The sequence below is a fragment of the Miniopterus schreibersii genome (genome assembly GCF_964146895.1).
Source record: "Miniopterus schreibersii genome assembly, chromosome: 2".
In the NCBI taxonomy this organism is placed as follows: domain Eukaryota; kingdom Metazoa; phylum Chordata; class Mammalia; order Chiroptera; family Miniopteridae; genus Miniopterus; species Miniopterus schreibersii.
Genome location: NC_138102.1, coordinates 164,906,184 through 164,930,534, shown reverse-complemented (window position 1 = coordinate 164,930,534; position 24,351 = coordinate 164,906,184). Strand labels below are relative to the sequence as shown.

At 41.6% G+C, this 24,351-nt stretch overlaps 1 protein-coding gene across 1 annotated transcript in view; it reads left to right on the top strand.

The window, feature by feature from the left end:
* BORCS5 (BLOC-1 related complex subunit 5) overlaps positions 1 to 23,932 on the top strand; it is a 66,652-nt gene extending 42,720 nt beyond the window's left edge. The window contains exon 4 of the mRNA XM_081128122.1: positions 21,477 to 23,932. Coding sequence (XP_080984248.1) covers positions 21,477 to 21,707 — 231 coding nt within the window. The 3' untranslated portion in view covers positions 21,708 to 23,932. The remainder of the gene's footprint in view (positions 1 to 21,476) is intronic.
* The last annotated feature ends 419 nt before the right edge of the window (positions 23,933 to 24,351 follow it).

Below are 24,351 nucleotides of genomic sequence, written 5' to 3'. Positions count from 1 at the left end.
ACTGTTTTATGTATATAAGCTTCTCTCATGGAAGTCTTTTATTTGGAAGACTATTAAATATAACCTTTCATATTTGTTGGCATTGGTGTGTCCTTTCAAATGGTATAATATGTTTTACTACATTATGATCTGCATCGCTTTAAGTCCCACACATGATTATGTATTAGAATCACTTGGGTTTTTGTTTGTTTTAATATTGAGTCCTCCTGTCCCTGCAATAGTCTAGGTTATGATTTGTGAATCATTATTTTTATTTCTTTATTTGTTTTTATTGATTTCAGAAAGAGGAAGGGAGAGGGAAAGAGAGATAGAAACATCAATAATGAGAGAGTCATTGATCGGCTGCCTCCTGCACACTCCCCTTTACTGGGGATCGAGCGCACAACCCGGGCATGGGCCCTGATGGGGAATTGACCCATAACCTCCAGGTTCATAGGTCGGTGCTCAACCACTGAGCAATGCCAGCTGGGTGTGAATCATTATTTTAATAAGTTTACCAAATGATTCTGAAGCCATTCTCCATTACCTGGGATTTGAAACCACTGATCTACAGAACTATTTTCTAAAATAAGTTCTGTGAAACTAGTCCATGTAGGGAAGACAAAACTTTCTGCATATTCCATTATCACCTTGGAAAGCCTCAATGCACATGATCGTGTTAAAGGTTCTTAGGAATCTTACAGTAAAGAAAACCAGCACTTTTCAACTTTTTGACCTCAGAACCCTTATATCAGGTAACATCTATTAACATCTTACAGAAGTAGCATTTTTAAAGAAACCTCTTGGGAAATGTTCTTGTAGACATAAGTAAGACTTTACCATTTTTTACTATTATTCTAGAAACTACAACATTAACTTTCAGAGAGAAGATTTTAGAAAAAATCAACTTTTAATGCTTCTTGTCTTGTTTTTGAAAGGTCCTCTAATCCATGTCTGTTGTTTTGTAGTTTAGGACAGTGTAGGACAGAAAGGTTGACTAGCTCATTTTTAAAGAGCGAGGTGAGGTATTTTGCAGCTGGAGGTATAAGACAGAGCTCCTCATTATATGTTTTCAAGACTCAAAGCAGTGTTTCTTGGCCCCGAGGATGTGTCAGGATCACCGGGGAATTTTCCTTCAGTCTATATGATGGAAAGTTTTACACACACACTGAAGTATTGACAAATACTGTGGACCTTCATGTACTCAGTGCCCACCTACTGCAGACATCAGCATGTCAACACTCCTGTTTCATCCATACCTCCATCCACTCCCTGTCACCTGCTCGACTGGTCTATTTTGCAGTAAATCTCAAGCATATTCTTTCATTCATAAATATTTATTCATTCATAAATATTTATGTATCTTTAAAAGTGAAGGACTCTTTTTTTGAAAGTTTTAAATCTGAATGAAACTTAGACTTGGAAAAGAGTCACAACAATAATTAAGAGAGTTCCTGTATACCCCTCACACAGCTTCCTCTAAAGTGAGCATCTCACAGAATCCTGAGTACAGTGATCAAAGCAGGAAATTCACACTGCTACAATACTGTTAACTACATGAAGACCTTATTTGAATTTCACCAGTTTTTCCACCAATGAAGAACTCCTTTTCGAAAACAAGCCACAATGCTGTTATCATACCTAAAATATTTAACAATAATACCTTAATTCATTCAGTATAGCTGAGCTGCTTTTAAGAAAATACTGATGTATAAGTCTCACTCTAAAGCAGTTAGATTGAAATCTTTGAAGGGTGGTAGGTGCGGAAGGGAGGAAACCGAGCCCTGGTATTTATGAAAGTGCTCTACGGGCCCTGGCCCGGTGGCTCACCCCTGATACACCTAGGTTGTGGGTTCTATCTCTGGTCAGGGCACATAGATGAAGCAACCAATGAATGCATAAATAAGTGGAACAACAAATTGATGTTTCTCTCTCTCTCTCAAAATAAAAAAAATCAATAATTTTTTAAAAAAGAAAGTGCTCTAGAATCCGTAACCAACATTGAGAACCAGTGTTCTGGAGCATTCATGTAAAACAAGCTGAGTTAATTCTGTTTGAGGAACTTTGGGGTTCACGTTGAGTCATCAGGAGTTACCCAGGATTGCTGGAAAAGCTGGAACAGTACTCACAGTACTGCGCAGCACCTCCGTAGTTCTCCTGGGGTGGAAGGAGTGAGCACTGTTTCAGGGCTTTCCTTGGTGACTTGTCATCTCTGTTGGAAAGTGCTGGCAAACCCCTGAAACACACATCCATCTGTACTCAATTCAAACCTAAGGGTTGAAATTAGTCATTTCCAAATGAGTAAAGCTGAGGATGTAGTTTTGATCAAACACCAACTCTCTTGATATTATTCCAGATGTTTCCTGGAAATTTGGTTGCCAGAGTGAGGAAGTAACATAATGCTATATGTGTTCAGAAGTAAGGGAACTTAATAAGCATGGAGAATATGTATTAGTGGAAGTGTGGAACCCGGATCACCCAGAGGCCTATAAAGTTACAGGGCTTGGGATCACTTAAGTTCGGGTCAAAGGGAAACATGACTATAACCGTGTCTGATTCAGATAAAAGGAAATCAAGGACTTAGCTAAGCTTTCCTGTTGCTAAGTTTGGTTGATGCTCTTGAATGACAAGTTTATGTTTATAAATGTGTGTATGAGAGAGAAGTGGAAGATAGAGGGGGTCTTCCTTCACAGCCAGGGGATCTTGTAATGTATGCGGACCACTAGTTTCCTTAATGGCTGCAGGGTGGCCCCTCAGTCGGCCAGCTCAGTCTGAGCAGCTATTGTAGATTTACTTGGTGTGAGGTCCTTTAGGGGTTACAGAGAAATGCGACATAGTCCTTGCTCATTGAGAGCTGTCTAGCTGAGGGAACGAAGAGACACAGACTGTAATATAGAAGATAAGGCACTGTCATAATAAAGGAAAGGAGAGTGAAAGATAAGGAGAGTGCTCGATTATGGAGTATGGTTGAAGTTCTCTAAGAGTTAAAGATCAGGCTCCTGGAGCAGGTGAGGTTTCAGCTAGGTCTTAACCAGGATTCAGGAAACAAATGGAAAGAAAGAGCAGAGCATTGCTGGAGGGAGGAACAGCTTGACAGCCTTAGAAGAAAATTAACTTTGGGGCTTCAGGGGACTGTAAAGAAACTAAACTTGGTCCAAGAAATCTTCTCTACATTAAGAACCACAGAACGTTGGAGTTGGAAGGACCTTAGAGACCAGTGCGGTCATTATTTAGATGCAGAAATCGAAGCCTTGTAGAGAAAGTGAGCAGTTTATCCAGGGTCACAGAGTGAGAGAGCTGCCAAAGTTACGGAATTAAAAGTGGATGAAGATTGAGGGAGGGTGGTTTTTGTTAGTTTCTTTGTTTTTTGGCAGGTGGTATGCTTGAACGTGCTTACAGATTTCGGGAGAAGAGATGGAAGAGGTCAAAGATGAAGGGTAAGGGGGATTCAGAGAGCAAGACCCCTGGGGGGACAAGAGAGGGCAGGATTAGAGCCATGGGGCTACTTATTTTGAGAGAAAAGGAAGGATGTGGGTAAGCTTATAAAAAGAGGCTACCTGGCACAGATCATCACACCTGCAGAGGCTATGTTTTCTCTCTGAGGAGGAGGGGAGGTCATTTGTTGGGAGTGACACAGGGGAGTAGTATAGCTGTGAGCCCTGGGAGTCCCTGAAGGCTCCGCTGAGCGAGGAAAGCCCCACCTTGTATTTGTGGGTGATTTAGCATTGTGGCCCAGAGTGCAGACTCCAGAGCCTCATTGTCTGGGTTCAAGTCCTGGCACTGCCTCTAACTAGCTCTGTGATCTTGGCCAAGTTACTTAATCCTTCTGAGCCTCGGTTCCCTCTCCTGTTAAATGGGGATAAGAATAGTATCGACCTCAGTAAGGTTTTTGTGAGGGTTGAACAAGTTTCTCTGCGTTAAATGCCTAGGACCATGTCTGCCATATAGTAAACACTGGAGTGTTAGCTCTTATTGTTTCAAATATAAATAAATGACTAAAAGAGAAAAGCCTAACCTTATTGCCTTGAATTGGCCTATATGAAATTTCTTGTTACCAGCAGCAGCCTAAATAGTGGCTCATTTGAAGCAGTTCACTCAGTACCCAAGTGTGATACAGAACTAAATAAGGAGCCCAATCTGGTTTCCTTCAAACCCTGAGTGATTCCTTTCATGCCACGAATATGCGATTTGGGGAATTTTTGTAGTGAATTTAACTGTTTACTGTGCTTTGTGAGTAGGAAATGGTGCCTAGGGAACACGGGTCTCGAGAAATGTGAGACTGGATGACCGTGAATGATTAGTCCTCGGCTTCTAGGCTGTGGATGTATCACTTATCATTTCAGTGATTTTCTGTGACAGCTCCTCATTTCTACTTAAGGATTCAGGTTGACAGGCAGACAGTTTCAGTTTGAGGTCACATCTGTCATTGAAATGTGGGCTAAATGAAAGGAAAAGAAGCATGTGTCTTCCTAATGTGCTTTTCCCCAGGGGTGGGGAGGGGAAGGTGGTGGGAAGGCTGGTGGCAAGTCCACAGCCCCAGGAAGACATAGGTGAGCCATTTGGAGCAGTTCTTGTCGCTGACCTAGATGGTGTTTCTGCCTCACTCTAGCAACTATCAATGTGTAAATAAATTAGAATACCTTTTAACTAAGATAAAGCCACTAGGTTTGTTTTGTTACAGTTTTTATGTGCATGCTTAAAGGTCTTGAAACTAAATTCATGATGTGATTCCAGTAGTCTCGGTGTCTTTCATTCTTAGGTGCGTTGATAAGCAGGCTACTTTAGCATAAACTGATGTGATGCATTGAAGGGAAGGTTCAGGTGAACAGGTAAGAAAGAGTTACAGCCCTTGGAAAGCCACGATTACATAGTATTATAAAGAGACCCTAAACTTTCTCTCATTTAGTTCTTTCATTGCACAAATAAAGAAGCCAAGGTCTTTGGAGTTTATTTGTGACTTGCTCAATGTTTTTCTCTTAGCTAATGATTAAGATGGTATTAGATGAGTCTTCCCGATTCCAGTGCTCTTTTCTGCTTTACCATACTACTTATGTCTACTTCTCTGGGATCTTTCATTTCATTTTTAGTCATTCCTGTTCATGCAGTAAACATTCAACTTGTGTTTGAAGGGGTCTGTACACAGAGGCAGGCAGGAACTCTTTCTGTTGACAGTACTGTAATATTTAAGACCTAGCTGGCACCATTTTCCAAGTTTTTGACCTGATTTCCTGTACCATGTTTCCTCCCATGAGACTGGGGGAGAGATTGATCAAGGTTAAATCCAGCACTCACAGTGTTGCAGAGAATCAGTGTCTGAATTGGCATCAGCATCCACTCCGATCTCCCAGTAAAAGCCTGGTTCTTGTGAACCATTGGTTAGATGAGCCTATTCTTCTTTTTTTTTTTTTTTAATTCTCACCTGAGGATGTTTTTATTGATTTTTAGAGAGAGAGGAAGGAAGAGGGAAGAGAGAGAGAAAGAGAGAGAGAGAGAGAGAGAAAAAAACACCGATTGGTTGCCCCCAATATGCACCCCAACTGGGTGAGGCTGTTCGGGGCACAGGATGATGCTCCAACCACCTGAGCCACACCCACCAGGGCCAGGTTGTTGCTCTTAGCCTACCACCTTGAATTGTGAGTCTCCTTTAAATGACAACATTGTTAGATTCTTATTGCTGCTTTTAAACGTGTCCTGGCATTGGTTGCTGCTTGTTTGACTCAGATTATAAAATGGACTAGGAGTGTTTAATTAAAACCACAAATTTTGATAAGAGCATTGAGATGTTGGGCTTTTTTTTTGCTGAAATACTGAGGGCAAGGCGTTTCAAGAAAGTTCGGTGTTCCCTTTCTATCTTACATGTGACTCTGGTGTAAATTTCATGTTGAGACCTTACCATTACAGTGTCCCCCTTCTTGTCCTTTGGGCAACCTTTCTTCTCAGTAGGAAATACAACTGGTGCCTCGAGTGGCAGGAAGTAGAGATGGGGGATTGGGCTGCTTCTGGTTTGTCTGGCTGTAAGGTCTGCACACACTACTTCCTTCGGCCTGGCCCCACACTTCCTTCACACCAGCACTGCCCTGCCAAAAGGCAGAGATCCTGGACAAGGGCCCACTCAGGTTTATTACTAGCCTTTTGGAAACGTAGGCTTGTGTTTTTTGGCGAGGCCTGAGCAAAACCTAGTTATTTGACTGCTCCGAGATTTAACTCCATTTAGATTCTGGATGCTGACACATGAGTATGTGTGAACAGCAGCCCCATTTCCCCCCAGTTTGTCTGCCCTAGACGTGCCCCGGGACAGCTGGTGCTGCCAGCTTTCCTGGTCCTGGCCACAGGTGCCAGGTACAAGAGCCCCTGCTCCTGCCCCTCCCCCAGCTCATTTCCAGCCTGCCGCAGTGGGCAGTGTGAGAAGCTCCATGCAGCTGCCTCTCCTGTGAGGAATGGCAGAGTAACTGGTACCCGTAAGCCAGCTAGTAAGCAGCATTAAGGGCACATGGGTTATAGAACCAGAAGCAGGGCTGGGGAAAGATACTCCCTGTCCTATATCTCTTTCAATGAAGCAAAACAAGGAATTTTAGCAAACTTGAGCATTGCCGCAATGCTGAGAACAATGCCTGGCACATAGTAACATTTAATAAATGTTTGTTGAATGAACAAGTTAACATATTCTTCCATGATTTCAGTATAAGCTTTCTCATTCTATTAGAGAAAGTAAAGGCTATGAGAGTTGTTTTAGGGAGGGTAGGCTAGACCGCATCTATAAGTAGGCTCAAAGATGTGTGAGGCTCAAATACAGCAGAAGTTTCTTTCTTGCTCGTGTTGAAGGTAGATGCTTCTGGTTACTAGGTGACTGTCCTCAACTGAGCTCAGGGATTCCTCCCATCTGTGTTCTGCCATATATACCCAAAGGCCACATTGCTGATAGCATCCAGTTGTTGCAGGGGAAAGAGAGTGGAATAGCACAGATGGGAGGTTCTTAGGGGCCAAACCTGTAAGTGTTGTACATCACTTTGGCTAGAACTCAGTCACATGGCTAACGACAAAGGAGGCTGGGAGATATAGTCTATATGTGTGTCCAGAGTTAGGCTATATTTTGAGTATCTTTGTTATATTTGAGCTTACATTCCTAAAATGCATCTATAGCCCAGCGTTGGGATTAAGAATAGCTGGTGCAGGGTCCCATGGTAAGTTTCACTTGGTTTAGGTCCTCTCATCAATGAAAACCAAGTGATATTAAGGAAACCCTTACGCTTTTAACCTTAAGTGAAAAAACCATGACATAGCATTATAATTTTTGGCTCACTCAGATAAGAATAGGCCTTTGAGAACCTTGTATGCATGTGCCTTGACCTGCCTATGTCATTGGTGAACCCATTCAGTGCTGTGCCAAGCTCTGTTCTAGGTGTGAGGATGTGTCACTGAACAAAACGGATCCTTTCCTCATACACCTTCCATTTCACTGGGAAACAGGCAATAAACAAGGTAAAAAGGTAAAATAAGTAGCATGTGTGATGAGTGCTGAGGGTAAAAGTGTAAAGCAATAAAGGGGATTTGAAATGTCAATGGGGTGCAAATTTTAGGTAGAGTAGGCTGGGAAGGCCTTACGAGAAAGGAACTTTCACTATAAAGAGCAAGCCCGGAGACTCTTCCTCAAAACTCTGTCTCTACCTAAATTCTTTCAAATCTTGGACCAGTGACAGTCATGGTACCCAAGATTCTATGCATTATTTACAATCTAGTTATTCTCATACTTATCTGCATATTCTGGACTGGAGACTTATTTGCTCTCTCTGTTGTTAATTGGAAGGACACTTGCAGATTGATACTCTTTTAAAAAAAAAATCTCTAGTTCTTTCAGGTTCCAAGGGTTTCTCTAGGATGTGTTCCTAGAGCTTGAGGCAAGAGTTAACTTTTTTCTGCCCATATTGACAGGATAGATTTTAATATTATAAGACTTCACATGTACTCCACAGTTCTTATTCTACACGTGAGCAGGGAGCTTGTCACTCGTCTAAGGTTATACTAGAATGGTTTCATGCAGAAAGTTAGGTGACAGCTGGTGTGCAGCCCAGAGCAAATGGGATAATGAATGTGCACGTACTCTGCAGGACTAGGAGCTATGTGAATGAGAGGATTGTTTTAGGGAGTAAAAGTCATTTATTTTAAATGCAGCAAGACCAAGGAGGAGGTGATGTTAACCTGTAGAAGTATTCGTGGCACAATTAAGTGTAGATTTGGCAATGATTTCTTCCTCTGTCTTAAGGTACCTTAGCGATTCTCTCCTTCACCCTTGCTGAGACCAGCGTTTCTGTGACCAGTCACTCTCCTGCCTTTCCATCTTGTCATGATCATAGTTGTAGTCTCCAGAATCCACTAAAGTCAGACTGCTCCCTGGTCTCCACTTCTGCCCCATGCCTTCTACTGTGCTCCCTCCTGCTAGACTCTGCTCATCTCTGCCTGATGAGTCCTGTGCTCCCATCAGTCTTGCCAGCAGCCTACCTATGAATCATTCCTGGTTCCCCTTGGTCAGAAGGGGTCTCCTGCCTCATTTCTCCCCCAGTGCTCAGGAAGTGTTTGCTGGATGAGTTTGTGTAGTGATGATGAGCTGTCACCTCAGCTCTGTGCTTGGCTGAGGATAGGAGCCTCTGGACTCTAGAGACCAGGCTCTCGCATGTCAGGAGAGGTCATCTGGCATAGTGTTGAGGGCGCAGACTCTGGCATCAACTGAGATACAGGATACCAAAATAGTATCTTAGTGTCACTGTCATCATCATCATCTTCTCCTCACAGGAGGTGCCACCTGTTTGTTTTTTAGCATAAGTTAGAGGATTTCAGCTGTAAAATATTTACCTCCTCACCACCTGCAAGGCCTGTTCTCTCCTCTGAGTCAAAAAAGGGGTTGTGTTCATGGATAGTTGGATGCCTAAATAAGGGACTTGTAGAGCAAATAATTAATCCAGTTTTACGTTGTGTAATCACCTCAGCTCAGGTTTTAAACTATTGAATGTGTCACTTAGGTCATACAAACTTTTTTATTTCCCTGTGATCCTGGCATTAGGAAGGGGAGTCCAGGTCACTGACGTGGCTCCCAGGTTTTCTTCATCGCCCACCCTCTCCATCTGCCAGCGTGGCTTCTCCGCTCCTCTCTTAAGGAAGCAGTAGTAGTAGCAGCAGCAGTAATAACACAGCCGTCATTTTTCACGTTTACTACGCGTCAGGCCTGGAATAGGCACTTTGCATGCATTATCATCTGTGTGTGACAGATAAAGAAACCGAGGTTCAGAGGCCTGAAAGGTAAACCATTCAAGGTGACACAGTTGTTAAATAGTGGAGCTGGGACTCAAACCCAGATCTAAAACCCGCATTTGAAACTCCAGATGCTTTCTACGGTTCTTTTGTCTTTCTCTTCATTTCTTTATGCAAGGATTTTTACTTCTAGCTTCTGTCCATGTCTGTACCTAATGCTAACTTCCCCTGACTCAGTGTCCCTTTTATCATATTTCCTTTATGTTTTTATATTTCAAAAGCAATCCTTAGGGGACACTTTAAAAAACCCTGAAGACCCTACATTTATAGCTTAAAATGCCAGCTCTCCCTACTCTGAGGCTAACTTTTCTACACTCCCCATCGATTGCTTTCTTGAGAAAGGATCTCCGAGGACTAGGCAGTCATGAAGGTGGACCGAGAGGGGCACAGTCAGGGAAGCCAGAGAGCGGGCTTTGACGAGAGGCTCTTACCTCCCCAGTCCCACTCCAGAAGGAATGCAGAGAGAGGAGGGCTTTAATTAGAGAGAAAGCAGAACAGCGACTTCTCAGGAGGCAAGAGATCTAAGGTGTCCGTGTGCCCTGGACTAACGTCTTCATAGAGTCCAGGGAAAGCCCTCTCAAGGCAGAGGGCGGAGTGGGCTTTGTGTCCTCAAGCTTTCCCTTTATGCTGATCTTTTTTCTTTCCCAAATTTGATGCCTTTCGTGTCCCTTGCCAGCCCTTTTCCCGGTGTGTGTGTGTGTGTGTGGGGGGGGGGGGGTGTCTGCCCAACTAACATATTTAGCTTTGGGACCTGCTTAAAGGTTTTCAGGTTTCTTGCCTACCTTCCTGCCTGGCCCGTAACTGCTGAGGGTAAGAAGGCCTCAGGGGAAGTTGGGCAAGTCATAAAATAACAATTGGAACAAAGTGATGCAATTCAAATTCCTGAGGTCCTGGTCTCTCTCAATTCTCTTGAAGACCCAAATAAAATTTGTTCCTTTGCAGAGACATTTAAATACATTGTTTGAACAAAGGAAACAGGGTCACTTCAAAATGTCCACTATGTGGTAATCCATGCCATTCAGCCCTGGTGTAATTAATGAAAACACTGGCGACAGTCTGCCCATTGTTTGCCATTGAGCAACAGGAAATGGCAGACTAATAAGGAGCTGGGGAAGGCTTATGTCATTCCAGAGGAAGCAGAAACTGCACACAGCTTAAACTGATAGCTCCTAGTTGCAGATCTAGGTCCACCTGAGCAGGTTCTGTTCCTAATGGGTATGGAGATGTTTGTTTTGACCTTGTTATTTGATTTTGACATTACTTTGCGGTAGATTTTTTGTTATCCTTATGGCCAGAAATGGTGTACTGAAAAACTGTTTTAGGTCACAGTTTTAATTCACACACAGTTATAATTCATCTGACAAGGTGGAACTAACTGTGGAAAAGGAAATGGCACTGGCAGACTTAGTTGCTTGGGACAGCTGGCAGTAATGTCATGTAGTGGCCCTTGGACGCAGGAGATGTGGAGTCCAGGCCTGGCTCTGGCAGCACTGGCTGTGTAGACTTAGGCAAATTGCTTACCCACTCTGGAGTCGTCTAGTAAAGTGAGGGGGATGGGATCAAATGTTCTCTCAGGACCCTTGTGGCTCTAAAATTCTATGTTCTAAGCCCCCTCGGTGAAGTTGAGGATTGTGAAATGCTTGTACAAGCAAAATGTCAGAGTACAGAGTGTGCTGCAAACAGACTTTGCCAGTGAAAATGTCATTCAAGTTAATCTGCTGACAAATAGTTTTTCCCTTTGGTCTCCTCTCAGGTTTTGTTTTTATAAATGTACATGTTATGTCTAATACTTCGTTATTAAAAAATAAATACTAGTGGTTAAATTAAAAACAAAAGTATTCTTTCACTGCACTTGAAAACTAAGAATTGCCATTTAAATTCATCTGTTAAAGATTTTGAAAATGTATTGAACACATTGCTCAACATGGTATGTATTTCAGTGAAATGAATTGACATTTGAATTAATGAGCTCTGTAGAAAAGATAGGCGAAGATTCGGTGGAGAAGCCTGGGTTTAAATTCTGATTTCACTGCTAGTACTAGCTGTGTTACCCTGGGCACATTCTGTGACCTCTGAGTCCCAATTTCTCATCTCTACTAAGAGACTGATATTTTCCTTATAGGACTGTTGTAAGGAATAAAGATAGTATCAATATAATACAGAGTACAATGCCCGACATTTCAGATAATTAATAGTAATTGTAACTGCTATACATTATTTTATTACATTAATTAAAATAAGTAGGGAATTACCGACTACTGTATACTGTGTTCTACCTACTGTCATCCTAATATGATGTACATAGATTGCTAAAAGACACAGTCCCCCTAGTATGGATTTCAGTTTTTGTTTTTGAGACCATGTGAATTAAGATTTGCCAGAGAAGAGTTTCTCTTCTTGTCTGATTTATAGATCAAAGGCGTGATATGAGAATAAATGGCAAGAGTTTACTCTTACAAGCTGTTACTGTAAACTACTGTCTTCAGAAACAGGGTAACTTCAACATGTACATTATGTGGTAATTGGTGACATTTGGCCTGTGATGTAATTAATGAAAACATCTGACCATTGTTTGTCGATTGTGTAAGAGAGAGGCACCCCAGAGAACATTCTCACAGAGGACTCCCAATTCCTCTGTAGGAATGGTGATCTGGAGGAGGGACAGATAGCCAGAACACACATATTTGATTGGGAAAAGTTTGTGTTGCAGCCTAGCATACCCTAACTTTTATCATCTGTCTGAATCCCCAGTAGAGGTCAAGTGAAGGTATGGTGGGGATTGATGGTGGAGGGTGGGCTAGCACGTGCCAAATTTATGATTGGAGGCAAGGAACATTCCACTCTCTGAAGTAGAAGCAGCTAATAATATGAGTCAAAGACAAAATCAGGAGGTAGCTGATGTATGAAAGCTAGAGCGACTAAGCCCAAGCACCAGGTTCATAGAGTGGAAGAAAGATCTTGAGAAGAAGGCACCTCCTATCAAGTGAGATTAAAAATGTGGCCATTATGGGGTCAGTTTAAGAAGAAGCAAAGAAGGTTCCAAGAGATTGCTAAGAACTCAGTCTTGAGGTACCTCTCATCTTTCTATAGTGTACAGTTCAGTGGTTCTTAGTAGTCACACAGTTGTGCAACTAACACCACTAATTCCAGAACATTTTCATCACCCCAAAAAGAAGCCATGTATAAATTAGCTGTCACTCCCCATCTCCTGTCCTCCTATCCCCTGGCCACCACTAATCTCTTGTCTATGTCAATGGATTACCTATTCTGTCATTTCATATAAATGGAATCGTATGTGGCCATTTGTGTTTGGCTTCTTTCACTTAGCATGATGTTATCAAGGCTCATCCATGTTGTAGCCTTGCATTTATTGCAAGTGTTGTCAGTTACATTCCTTATTATGGTTGAATAATATTCCATTGTATGAATATACCACATTTTATTTATCCATTCATCAGTTGATGGATGTTTGGGTTATTTCCATTTTGGAGCTATTATGAATGATGTTTTCATGAACATTTCTGTACAAATTTTTGTGTGAATATATGTTTCAGTTCTTTTGGGTATATACTTAGGAGTGAAATTGCTGGGTCATATGGAAACTATGTTTAGTTTCTGGAGAAATTGCCAAACTGTTTTCCAAAGCACTGCACCACTTTACATTCCCTTTAGCAGTGCGTGAGTGTTCTAATTTCTCCACATCCTCACTAACACTTGTTATTGTCTGTCTTTTTATTTTAGCCATCCTAGTGAGTGTGAAGGAGTATCTGCTTGTGTTTTAGACTTTCCTTTCCCTAATGACTAATGATGTTGAACATCGTTTCATCCACTTATTTGCTATTTGTAGATCTTCTTTGGAGAAATGAGCTATATTTGCAACACCAGACTTTGCCCTTTGGACAGTACTAATTTACATAGTTATACTAACTGCTTTCTAACCAGGAGCATTGGTAGTTCTGAGATTCAGAACATGTGAAAGGGTGAAGCTTTATGTAAAATACTGAAGCATTTTTCTTTGAATGTGGTCATATAATCTGAGAATTTCTTAGTTTCATTTTAGCATTATGAAAAACAAATCTCTAAGCATATTTGACCATTCAGTGGAATTTGTTATAATATAAACTTTCATTTTTATAGCTCTGTTCTATTTCTAGACCACTCTTGTATATATCCTCTCAGTTACAATCTTCATAACACTACTGTGAGACAGGAAGGACAGGTGACAGGTACTGTATTATTATTACCACTTTAAAAGTACAAACTGATCCTCTGTGATTTGTCACACAATTAGTAGGATTTAAATCCAAGTCTTCCGTCTTCTTTTTAAACTTTATTTTTATTGTTGATACTATTTCAGATGTCTCCATTCCCCCCCCCATTTGCTTACCTCTACTCAACCTCCTCCCCCCCTCCCTCTGGCCAATGCCACACTGTGTATGGGTTATGCATATATATTCTTCGGCTAATTCCTTCACGTTCTTTTACCTAGTTTCCCACTGCCAGCTGTCAGTCTGTTCCATGTATCCATGCCTCTGTTTCTATTAGCCTTCTGTCTTTTTGTGGTAATGAATTATTAGCCATGTCAAGGATTTAGGGTAGGGGTGAGCCTACATTGCTAAAAATCAGTAATAGATCCACCTCCAAATAGACATTTGAAGCATGGCCAAGTCCCTACAGATTGTTACTGATCTCAGAATTTATTATTTGAATTGCTATAAAACAGGATGAATTGTCACTTTTTCCTTTTAGCCCCCTTAGCTAGAAAAATCTTACAATAAAAGAAAATAATTGTCTATCACTGTATATTTATTACATTTTGGAGCACAGAGGATGCCTGTGTAAGGGAGGAACAAAGCTGGACTGGATTCAGAATGTGAGAAGTGGGACAGGCCCCCCTTGGTTAGCTGGCCTTGGCCCATCATGGCCTCCTCCTCCCCATCTCCATATTCCTGAATTGACCTCCTTGGGAAACAGGAGTTTAAGTGTAGAATGAGTACAGAGAAAGTGAACCATCTACTGAGATCAAATAAAAATGGACCCCGAGGCTTAAGTTAACTGAGAGACATCACATTAAAAGCTGAACATTACTTTTAAAGGATGGAAAGGTAACTTTTTGACGTAGTCTCCTGAAGTCCTCAAGAGTCTTTTTTGTTTTTAACATTTCTTGTAAATGTAAGTAACTTAGGGATAGGGAAAGCAACGGTCTGTTGATTATATAGACTTGAATTTTGTTGACTGTGGAACACAGTTTGCCTGCTCGTTTTTCTTTTGACCCATAAAAAAGTTATTACACTTGTTTTTGGCCATCTTGTACAATATCTATATGAGGCTCCTATTTATTGTTGTGTCATGCCTCTTTTTGAACTTAAAGCCATAGGCCCTTGTAATATGAATCACTACCTTGAAAAGATTACCTTTACTTTGAAAAGGAAATCACATTAAGCACTTAGACATCTTCCACAGGATGACCCACCTGTCCCAAACCAGCATCAAAGCTTACTTTGTCAGGAAATTTTATGCAACAGAAGTTTTTAAGCTGTGTACTCTCATTGGAGAAGATAGTTACTAAAACTCTTCTGCTTTCAGAATATTTTTGGGGGGAAAAATACATGCACGTACACTTATATATTTTTATTTTACCATGTTGGGTAACATCAAACAGTGGGAGTACTCACTTATTGTCATGGCTGACCGTAAAAAGCACAAGGGAGGACCCGTAGGCAAATAATGATTTCAGTTATTATGTAGTGTGAAGTGTTCCTCTCAGGAAACTTTGGGATGAGTAATGTGACTCTGTTGTAAGATTTTCAGTAGCAGAAATTTAGGACAAAAATAAAACTTGTCAGCAGAAACACAATGTTAAACTGCCATCTGAGTGACTGTGAAAGCCTTGAAGACAGTCAGTGTAACAGAGATGAGTCATAACAATAAGCTCCCCACCTTTACAACAAAGGTATATTGCGTCTATTTGGGTACCTCAAAATGCCAAAAAAGATCTTTTTTCTGTCCTTGTTTATTAAATTTCTTACCTTGCTTTTCCATTCTTCATGTAAAAGAGGTTTTTAGACATAGTTTCTGTTTCAGTTTATATGAATTTTATTATTTATGGAGCTCTGTTTTTCTGGGGGCTCTTTTAGGTGTTTTGTACATGTTATTAATCCTCACATCTACCCTGTGAGGTAGGTACTATTATTATCCCCAGTTTAACCGTGAAGAAGCTGAGGCTCAAAGAAGTAACTGATTCAAGGTCACAGGTAATAAATCATATGCAAAATTATCTTTATTGTTGAAAGAATTACAGATGTCCCCTTGTTTTCCCCATTGACTCCTTCTACCCTGCCCCCACCCCCCGCCCCAGGGCTTCACCATGTCTGTGTCCATGGATTATGCCAATATTTTGACCCAGTTCTGTCTGACACTACTCTCTTCATCTGCAAGCTATATATACTTGGTCATGAAGCTGGAATGGTTACTTAGCCTCACATCAGTTCTTTATTTTGTTGCTTCTGTAGAAGTCCTCTCCTCTTCTGCAAGAAGCCCATTCCTTTCTGAGTGACTGAGTCACTCAGCTTGAGCTCAGCAATGTCTTCAGTATCTAAACAGGTCACTCCCAGGGTCAGCATGATCACTTTACACCTGAGGTAAAAGCTCTGGCTAAACCTTGGAATGTGAACCAGTGAGAACTTAAGCCAGTGGGTTTGAAAGCAGTGGAGTCCCATTCTGCCACTCCAGCTCAGTCAAGGTGAGAGCTTCCACGAACCAGACCCCTCAGTGTGTCAGGATAGCCACTTTTCATTTGACAGCAGTAAGTATCCAGAGACTAAGGATTGGATTCAGGATGATCTTGGTCATGAGTTGGAAGCCTCTAGAATACTCAGAGTGGTGTAAGAACAGAATTTTTTTCCATTCCACACTGTATCAGGCTTCAGCAAGGGCGTTCTATTCAGATGATGTCTGGTTAACATCTGGCTACTCTTTTTTTCCTGATTTGTAGTTCAATTTACTTAACAGTGCCCTTGGATACACTCATCAGGCATGTTTCACTCATACCTCCTTGGAACCTTTGTCCCAAGAGGGCCAGATCCCCCTACGGGTGATGGCCTTTGAGACTTTCCCCTGTGCTCCACCTCATTTCGAGTGGCTCTGCATTGGCCCCTCCCCCTCCTTTTCTTTTTAATAAACTGAGTTGATATTCAGCTGGTCCGTTGGAGGCTCATCTTCCCGTAAGGGATCTTGATCCTCTTTTTTTAAAGATCTTAAAAGCTGATGTTTTTCCTTAGAAATTCAATTAATGTTTTAGTGACGGAGGCTCCAGGGTGGTTCTCTTGAAAGGATCCCAAACTTGGATTTTTTCTTAATATTGCATTCATTGTACATTCTGGATATGTCTATTATCACATATATATATTATGAATATTTTCTCATAGAATGTGGCTTGTCTTATCTTTTTCTTAATGGTGTCTTTCAAATAGAACTTTAAAGTTTTGATGAAGATCAATTTAATGATTTTTTTCTTTTATGGTTAATGCTTGAACCTAAGAAAGTCTTACCTCAGGTAGCAATGGTTTTTCTCCATTGTTTCTTTCTAGAGGTTTTATAGTTTTAGCTTCTATGTTTAGGTCTGTGATCCATTTCATGTTCATTTTTGTGTATGGGGTGAGGTGTAGGGGACCCAGGTTTATTTTTTTCCTGTATAGATATCTGTTTATTCTAGCACTAATAGTTGAAAAGTTTCTTTTCTCCATAGAATTACCTTGGAACCTTTGTAAAAAAAAAAAATCAATTGATGACATATGTTTAAATCTATTTCTATACTCTGTTTAGTTTCATTGATCTATATGTCTGTCTCTGTGCCAATACTACACTATTCTGATTACTGTAGCTTTATAGTAAGTCTTGAAATCAAGTACTATAAATCTTCAAACTACTTTCTTTTTCAAAATTCTTTTGGCCAGTCTTTGTGCTTAGAATCAGCTTAATCAAATACCTACAAAAATGCTTTCTAGAATTTTGATTCAGATCGCAAATGAATCAATAAATTAATTTGGGAAGAATTGACATCTTAATGGTATTGAATCTTCCAATTCATGAACATGGTATATTTCTCCATTTTTTGAGATCGCCTTTAATTTTCCACAGCAGGGTTTTGCAATATTAGTATACAGGTCTTTGTTGTGTTGAATTTTCCCCTAAGTATTTTGTGTTGTTGATACAATTCTAAATAGTATTTTTTTATTCCATTGTTCAGGTGTTCATTGCCAGTATATAGAAATACAGTTGATTTTTGTATCTTGACCATGTATCTTGAAACCTTGCAAAATTCACTTGTTAGTTATTATTAGTTTTTTGTAGATTCCTTAAGATTTTCTAAATACACTATCACATCATCTGTAGATAAGGGCCCTTTTATTTATCCTCTCCACTTCCTATGCTTTTTATTTCCTTTTGTTGATTTATTGCACTGGCTGGGACTTCTAGTACCATGTTGAACAGAAGTGATGAGAGTGAACATCCTTGCCTTGTTCCTGATCTTAGGAATACAAGTGTCTTTCACCACTGACTGTGATGTTAGCTGTAGGTTTTCCATAGATGCCCTTTATCGAGTGAGAACTGTTGTTCTTCCGTTTCTAGTTTGCTGAAAGTATTCATAATTGAATTTGTTGAATCCTTTTTTTGCACCTATTGAAATGATTATATGATTTTTAACCTTTATTCTGTTGAAATGGCAAATTACTTTGATTTTCAGATGCTAAAAAAGCATGCATCCTTGAGATAAACCTCACTTGGTTAGGATGTGTTACCCTTTTGTATATTGGATTTGATTTGTTAATATTTTGGATCCATATCAGCAGTAGACTGACCAGGTGGGCAAATAGTCTGCACCATCCATATAGGGTATTTGGAACAAGTTTGAGCACATTCTACAGAGATCTAATATTTTAATGAAGCCCCCAGATATACCCAGAAATAATCTCACTTCCTTTTTCATCTGTCCTTTGGAATGTACTGCCACAAAAGACAATATATGAATATGTAGGACAGGCTTTGAAATATGAGTTTGAGAGTAAATATTTGGTTCCTTGATGGCAGGTACTTTATCTCATTCATTTCTACCAGTAAAAGATTAAATTCAACTGCTGTTACAGAGACCTGAAATTACAATGGCTTATACAGAATGGAAGTTCCTTCTTCTTTCCCATGCCTGGTACTGCTCTCAGCCACAAAAGTCCTCATGGACCCAGACTTCTCTAGCTTACTGCCCTGCCAAACCAGTGATGTGACCTTAGTAATTCTTGTGGCCTAAGGGGGCTGTATCCACATTCTAGCAACAGCAGAATGAAGGAAGAGAGGAAGAGGAGGAGGGAGAGCAAAGGGAGAGTGCCAGCTAACAGCTGCCACGGGCGACTTCCACATCCACATCCACTAACTAGAACCTAGTCACCACAAAGCAAGGGTTTTAAGGCAAGAGCTGTGGAGAATAAACAGTCACTCTCTGTATTGGAAAATCTTTTTTTTTTTTTTTTTTAACATTTAAATGGTGTTTCTGGAAGTTCCTAAAACAAAGCTATTCACAACATTTCTCTTTCTGGGCCTGGGTTTCCTGGAATAGTAAAGTTATGTTAACAAAGACAGTGGAAAAGTAAAGTCATATTAATGTACACAGTAAGCTGTGTGGGTGTGAAAAGTTTTGGTTCTCAGTATCTATAGCCCTATGAGCTTGCATGGTGCACCCTATAGTACTCAACACACGTTTGTTGACCATGTATATTATATTTATGCTTCTAGAATTTTTGTGCCAAAAATAGAAATAGGAAAGGTGAATAAGTTCTAGATTGCTAAAACGGTAAGATCCAGAACTGCATTAGATACTGACTTTACTGCCTAAAGTTGTGTTGGATGTTCTAGAATAAGTCTGCACTGGGGTTCATTGACCATACAGAGACTGAGATAGGGATTAGGGATCAGGAACAGTGTTGCCTCAGAGAGCAAAGGACATGAGAAATAGATGTCACCAATTTTATTACACTCTTGCAGGTATTAAAGTCTTACTTGCACCAAATTGAGACTTTCTTGCAGCAATCAGAAAGGATGGGGAAATATTTAAGAGACAATGACTTTTCCATCGTGTACTTTGATGTTCTTTAATGCCAAGCCATGTACCAACTAGAATCTCATGTACCACTAATGGTACACTCTGTTGCTTAGGAAATACATGTAAATGGAAAATGCTGGACTGAGGAGATCTGGGTTCTAGTCTTGGTTCTGTCGCTCTGAGACCTTGGAGATGACTCAACCTTAAGTTACCTCTTCTGTGGCTTTTCTTTTCTTTCATGGACTGTTATGCAATTGGCTCTTGAAAGACATACTATAAGGATATATGAACAGCATGCTTGAATGATGTATTCTTACCTAAGCATGAAACATTACGTGGCTTTGAACAAAAACTCTGTCTACATTAAACATGGGCCCCAGCTGGGTGCGGCAATGCGTAGGGAAGTGTATGCCACCGAATACCTTGCTAAGATGGTTGTAACAACTGATCAGGTATAAATCAGGGAATGGGTTGATTACCAAGGACCTTAGACTTAGACATGTTAAGTTAGAGCCTTAGAGGCCATTTCAGATAAACTCAGGTCCCTGTCTAGCCTGGTAGAGTTGGGGGTTGGGGGATGGGAATGCCCCTGCCAAGAGAAAGGTGATAACCTAAGAGGGTTCTGAATTCTGGAGCAGGCTGTTCCATGAGCCGTGCTGGTTCTTATGAGGATTGCATCTGGCTCCCACATCTCCCTCTGCCTCTCAGAGGCCGGGTGTTTCTAGGTGCTGGACTGAATTGACCCCCTGGAAAGGCCTGGTGGTTGACTGTTATGAATGCAATAATTTACCAGCTCACTACCTCGGAAGTGCCGAGCGACTGAACAGGGTTGCAGAAAACCCTCTGAAAGTATAAACTGTTTCCACATTATTTGGAGTTTCATACTGAGATTTTTTTCTCCCCGCACCCCCTCCCACTAGCTGTCTTTTTGTCCCCTAGGCATTTATTCCAGAACGAGGGGGGCAGAACCAACCCAAAACTCAAGCACCAAGTTCTAATGCCTCCCTCCTCACCTTCCCTCTGTCCACACAGACACAGTATAGAGAACCACACAGAAAAGAGAACCAGTTTTTCTCTTTTCCTAGGGTTAGCTTTGGTCTCTTCTGTGTTAGTTTTGTTTGTTTTGATCACACCATTTTCAGAGGCTCGGTGGTAGCATGGTGAGTGCCAGCACTTCGCATGATTCTGGGTTAGGAAGGGGCATGCTCCTGGGATAGATGGGAAGAAGGCAGAAGGGGCATTTGCACTTTGGGATAGCAGTGTGTCTTGGGAATTTGTTTCTGCACTGGTCAGGGGAGGAAACAGGAAGGGAGTGGATGTGGGGTCTACTCACAGGAGGGGGTACAGGCATCCAACATGCTGGAGGTTCCCTCCCCCTATTTTACCCAGATAGTAGGTTCCAAAGAACTTCACCAGGGGAAAAACAGAGATCACAGAAGAGAAGTCCAGAGCCTGAAGTTTGTTCAAATGAGGGAGAGGGTGTATGAAGCAGTCCTCACAGTTTGCCTTACAGGGTATGGACTTGAGCCGTGGTTGGCATTTCGGTCCTGGCAGGGAGAGCCACCTCTTTCCTGTGGTTTTGCCCACCTGCAGCCATTCAGGGGAATTAAGAACGCGGTTTAAAGCACCTGTGCCACCCCAAGTCCTGTGCTGGGTGTGTTTGCACGTGTTATTTCATCTTCACAGCAACCTGGCAGCTCCTGAATTTGTTGGGGTTTTTTGCAGATGAAGCCCTTGAGATAGAAAACATAATTATTATCAACCTTAGTGGCAGAGCCGGATTCAAACCTGGTCTGTCTGATTTCTGAGCCCAGGATTCATTCATGTAGAGAGGTCGAGATAGAATCCTAGGATCTCAACAAGGTATAAATGGCTCGCATTCTCAGAACACAGAGCCAGACCGTCATCTCTCAGTCTCCCTCTAATGATGGTTCTGGGGCTGTGGCTGATAAAGTTTTGTCAGGAGGGTTTTTTAATTCCCCAGTGCTTCCCCGAAGGCGAGCTGGCTTCCACCTGACCCGTGGGACTCTGTGCTGATCACCTGACGCTCCTGAGAGGACTTGAACTCGATTAATGCATTTCCTTTCCTCTCCTTCCACAGATGGATCTTTCTGTAGAAACTCTCTTTAGCTTCATGCAGGAGCGCCAGAAAAGGTATGCCAAATATGCAGAGCAGATCCAGAAAGTCAATGAAATGTCCGCCATCCTCCGCCGCATACAGATGGGCATCGACCAGACCGTGCCCCTGCTGGAGCGGCTCAACAGCATGCTGCCTGAGGGCGAGCGGCTGGAGCCCTTCAGCATGAAGCCCGACCGAGAGCTCAAGCTGTAAGTCTCCCCTCCTGCGGGGCCAGTGTTCCCCGGCACCGCCAGTACCCTGAGGACATTCGGAACCCAAGTCAGATGGTGTGGCCAGGGCTCGAAGCTGGTTGAAGGTGATGTGAAGCAGCCCCACTGCCTGAACATCTTACTTTGCCCTACCTCCGCCTTTCCTTGATGCAGTTCCCTTTGCAAAGTGAACCAAACGAATTCTCAGTGATACCTGAAGTTGGAACGGTTTTATTAGGAATTCTTTACAGAACTCTGCATTGGAAATTATTTTTATTTTTAGATTTTTTTTTTAAATTGAGTGTATATATTATCTAGTCTGGCTTGTGGAGTGAAAATATGGAGAGAAGGGAGAAATATTTTAAGGAGCTCTGTGTTCTTGATGCCTCCCTGAAATTTTGCTCAAGGCTCTGGGTTATGGGTTGTAAACATAAAGAACTAATTTAACCCAGGTCTGTGTGTTGTCTGTTCCTACCGTTTCCATCCTAGCAGGCCTTTCTCTGGGCACCCTCTCCTGCCCCGGTGAAACACTGGTGGTGTTATGGGCCAGGTTATGGTGTTGCTCATGTGTCGTCATCAGAAACTGGCGACTCCCTTTCTACACCCTCATCGGCTCATCTCCCACTGACGACTGGCTTCCTGATGCATAGTTCAGTTTCCCTTTATTACATCAACCCTGGCAGGACTCCTGTTTTTCAGGCAGGTTTCAGGCAGCATTTGTTTCACTCGGCTGGTTGTGGCTCAGCATTGATGGGACACCAGATAGCACTCACCCAGCAGGCGTTCATGGTGCCGGGAGGCAGAAACAGCCACAGCCTCCCTGCCCTTCTTTTCTGAGGACAGTAAACTCAAAATGTTGCTGAATTTCTCTGGGAGTTAGTTTAGGAAATGAAGTAATTTGGGTAACCATAGAGGTACTTAGTGCAGTACTTTGCATATCGTAAATGTTCTAATGGACGAAAAGACAGAATAAGCAAAGAAATGGGATGTAGGAACAGACCCTTGTGGGGAAATTGAGACTGAGAGCTGGGGAGGAAGGGAGGAAGGGAAGCCCCTGGGGCCAGGATGTCATGCAGGTCTCACCGGGCTCCCTTTACTCCTCCAAACCTCAGAGGGGTTTCTTCGATGTCAGAAACAGCCTTTGGTATATTTATAAGATTAAAATAGATCTCACTTAGCATATCTCAGGTAAACTTTATCTACTTCTTGGAGTTTTAAATTTTTAAAATCTTGGATTTTTATCAGATACTATCTTGCAAGGTTCTTAAAACCCAGAATAAAATGTAGGACATAAACAGCATGAAACAGTATGCAGAGAAAGATCAGCAGAGTAGAATATAGTACAGAATGGACTGTGTTCTGGACTGTATTCTGAATGACAGAGAAACATGAACATTCTAAGCTAAATGGGAAAAAAAAATTTTTTTAATTCAGACATAGGGAAAAAACAACAGCATGTAGGATTTTCTAAGGACAAAAATAATATCAAGATTGTTCATTCCCTCTGAGCTGGAAAGACAAGTTGGAAACCAGAGCCCAGGGAACAGGCCAAGGTCATATCTACCTTTTCGCCAGGTCAACCCAGCTCCCATTTCTGCCTTCTTGGGCCCTGGTGCCTTTGCTTCCCCATTGGTGAGGTGAGGTGGGGTGAAGACATGGGGCCTGTGGAGATAAAGGGTCTGAGGGAGCCATGGAGGAATTAGAGGCAATGAGCTGGGAGTGGGAGCTGTGCTTTTAACCTTTGCTGGGCCACACTGGTGAAAGAAGTTTGTCTTTATAACACCTTTTGATGGTCAGGATTTTAGTGGGGCCGCAAACCATTTCCTGAGCAATTCACTAGAGAGGTCAAATCAAGAAAGATGTTCTGGCTCGGCTGGTATAGCAAGGTGGCTGAGCACTGACCTATGATTCAGCCATTCGATTCCTGGTCAGGGCACATGCCCGGGTTGCGGGCTCGATCCCCAGCTGGGGTGTACAGGAGGGAGCCGATCAATGACTCTCTCTCATCATTGATGTTTCTACCTCTTGCTCCCTCCGTTCCTCTCTGAAATCAATATATATTTTTTAAAAAGATGTTCTGTAACTTAGAAACCTGTTGAATAGCTAAGGTTATTCCAGGAAATGTCATGGAGAAGACGACAACATTGACTGAATAACATATCTTCCCCCCATTGATGTGTAGCACCCCTTCTTTCATGTATTAAATTTCCATATGATTGAGGATCTAGTTCTGGACTATATCCTAATCCAATGATCTTTCCCTTTGTACTGTTTCATGCTGTTTTTTATATTGTTTTAATACTGTAATTTCACAATACATTTTAATATCTAATACGGCTATACTAGATTCCACCTGCTCTCATTACTGTTTCTTTTCTTCATTTTTTAAATCTTCAAACTGGCAGAAAAGTGGGGAAAAAATAATACAAGGAATACTCACATTCCCTTCACCTAACAGTAAGTGACTGTCATTGTCTCTCTGAGTTCCTGGAGAAACAGAATCCAGCTCTGAACACAAGGACATGCTTGTAGCTGTCAAAGAAGGCAGGGCTGGTTGTCTACAGGGCTGTAAAAACAACTCAGGTACCATTACCCTCACTGCACTTAATGCAATTTACATAGTAAAACAAATGAGACAAAGCATGGCA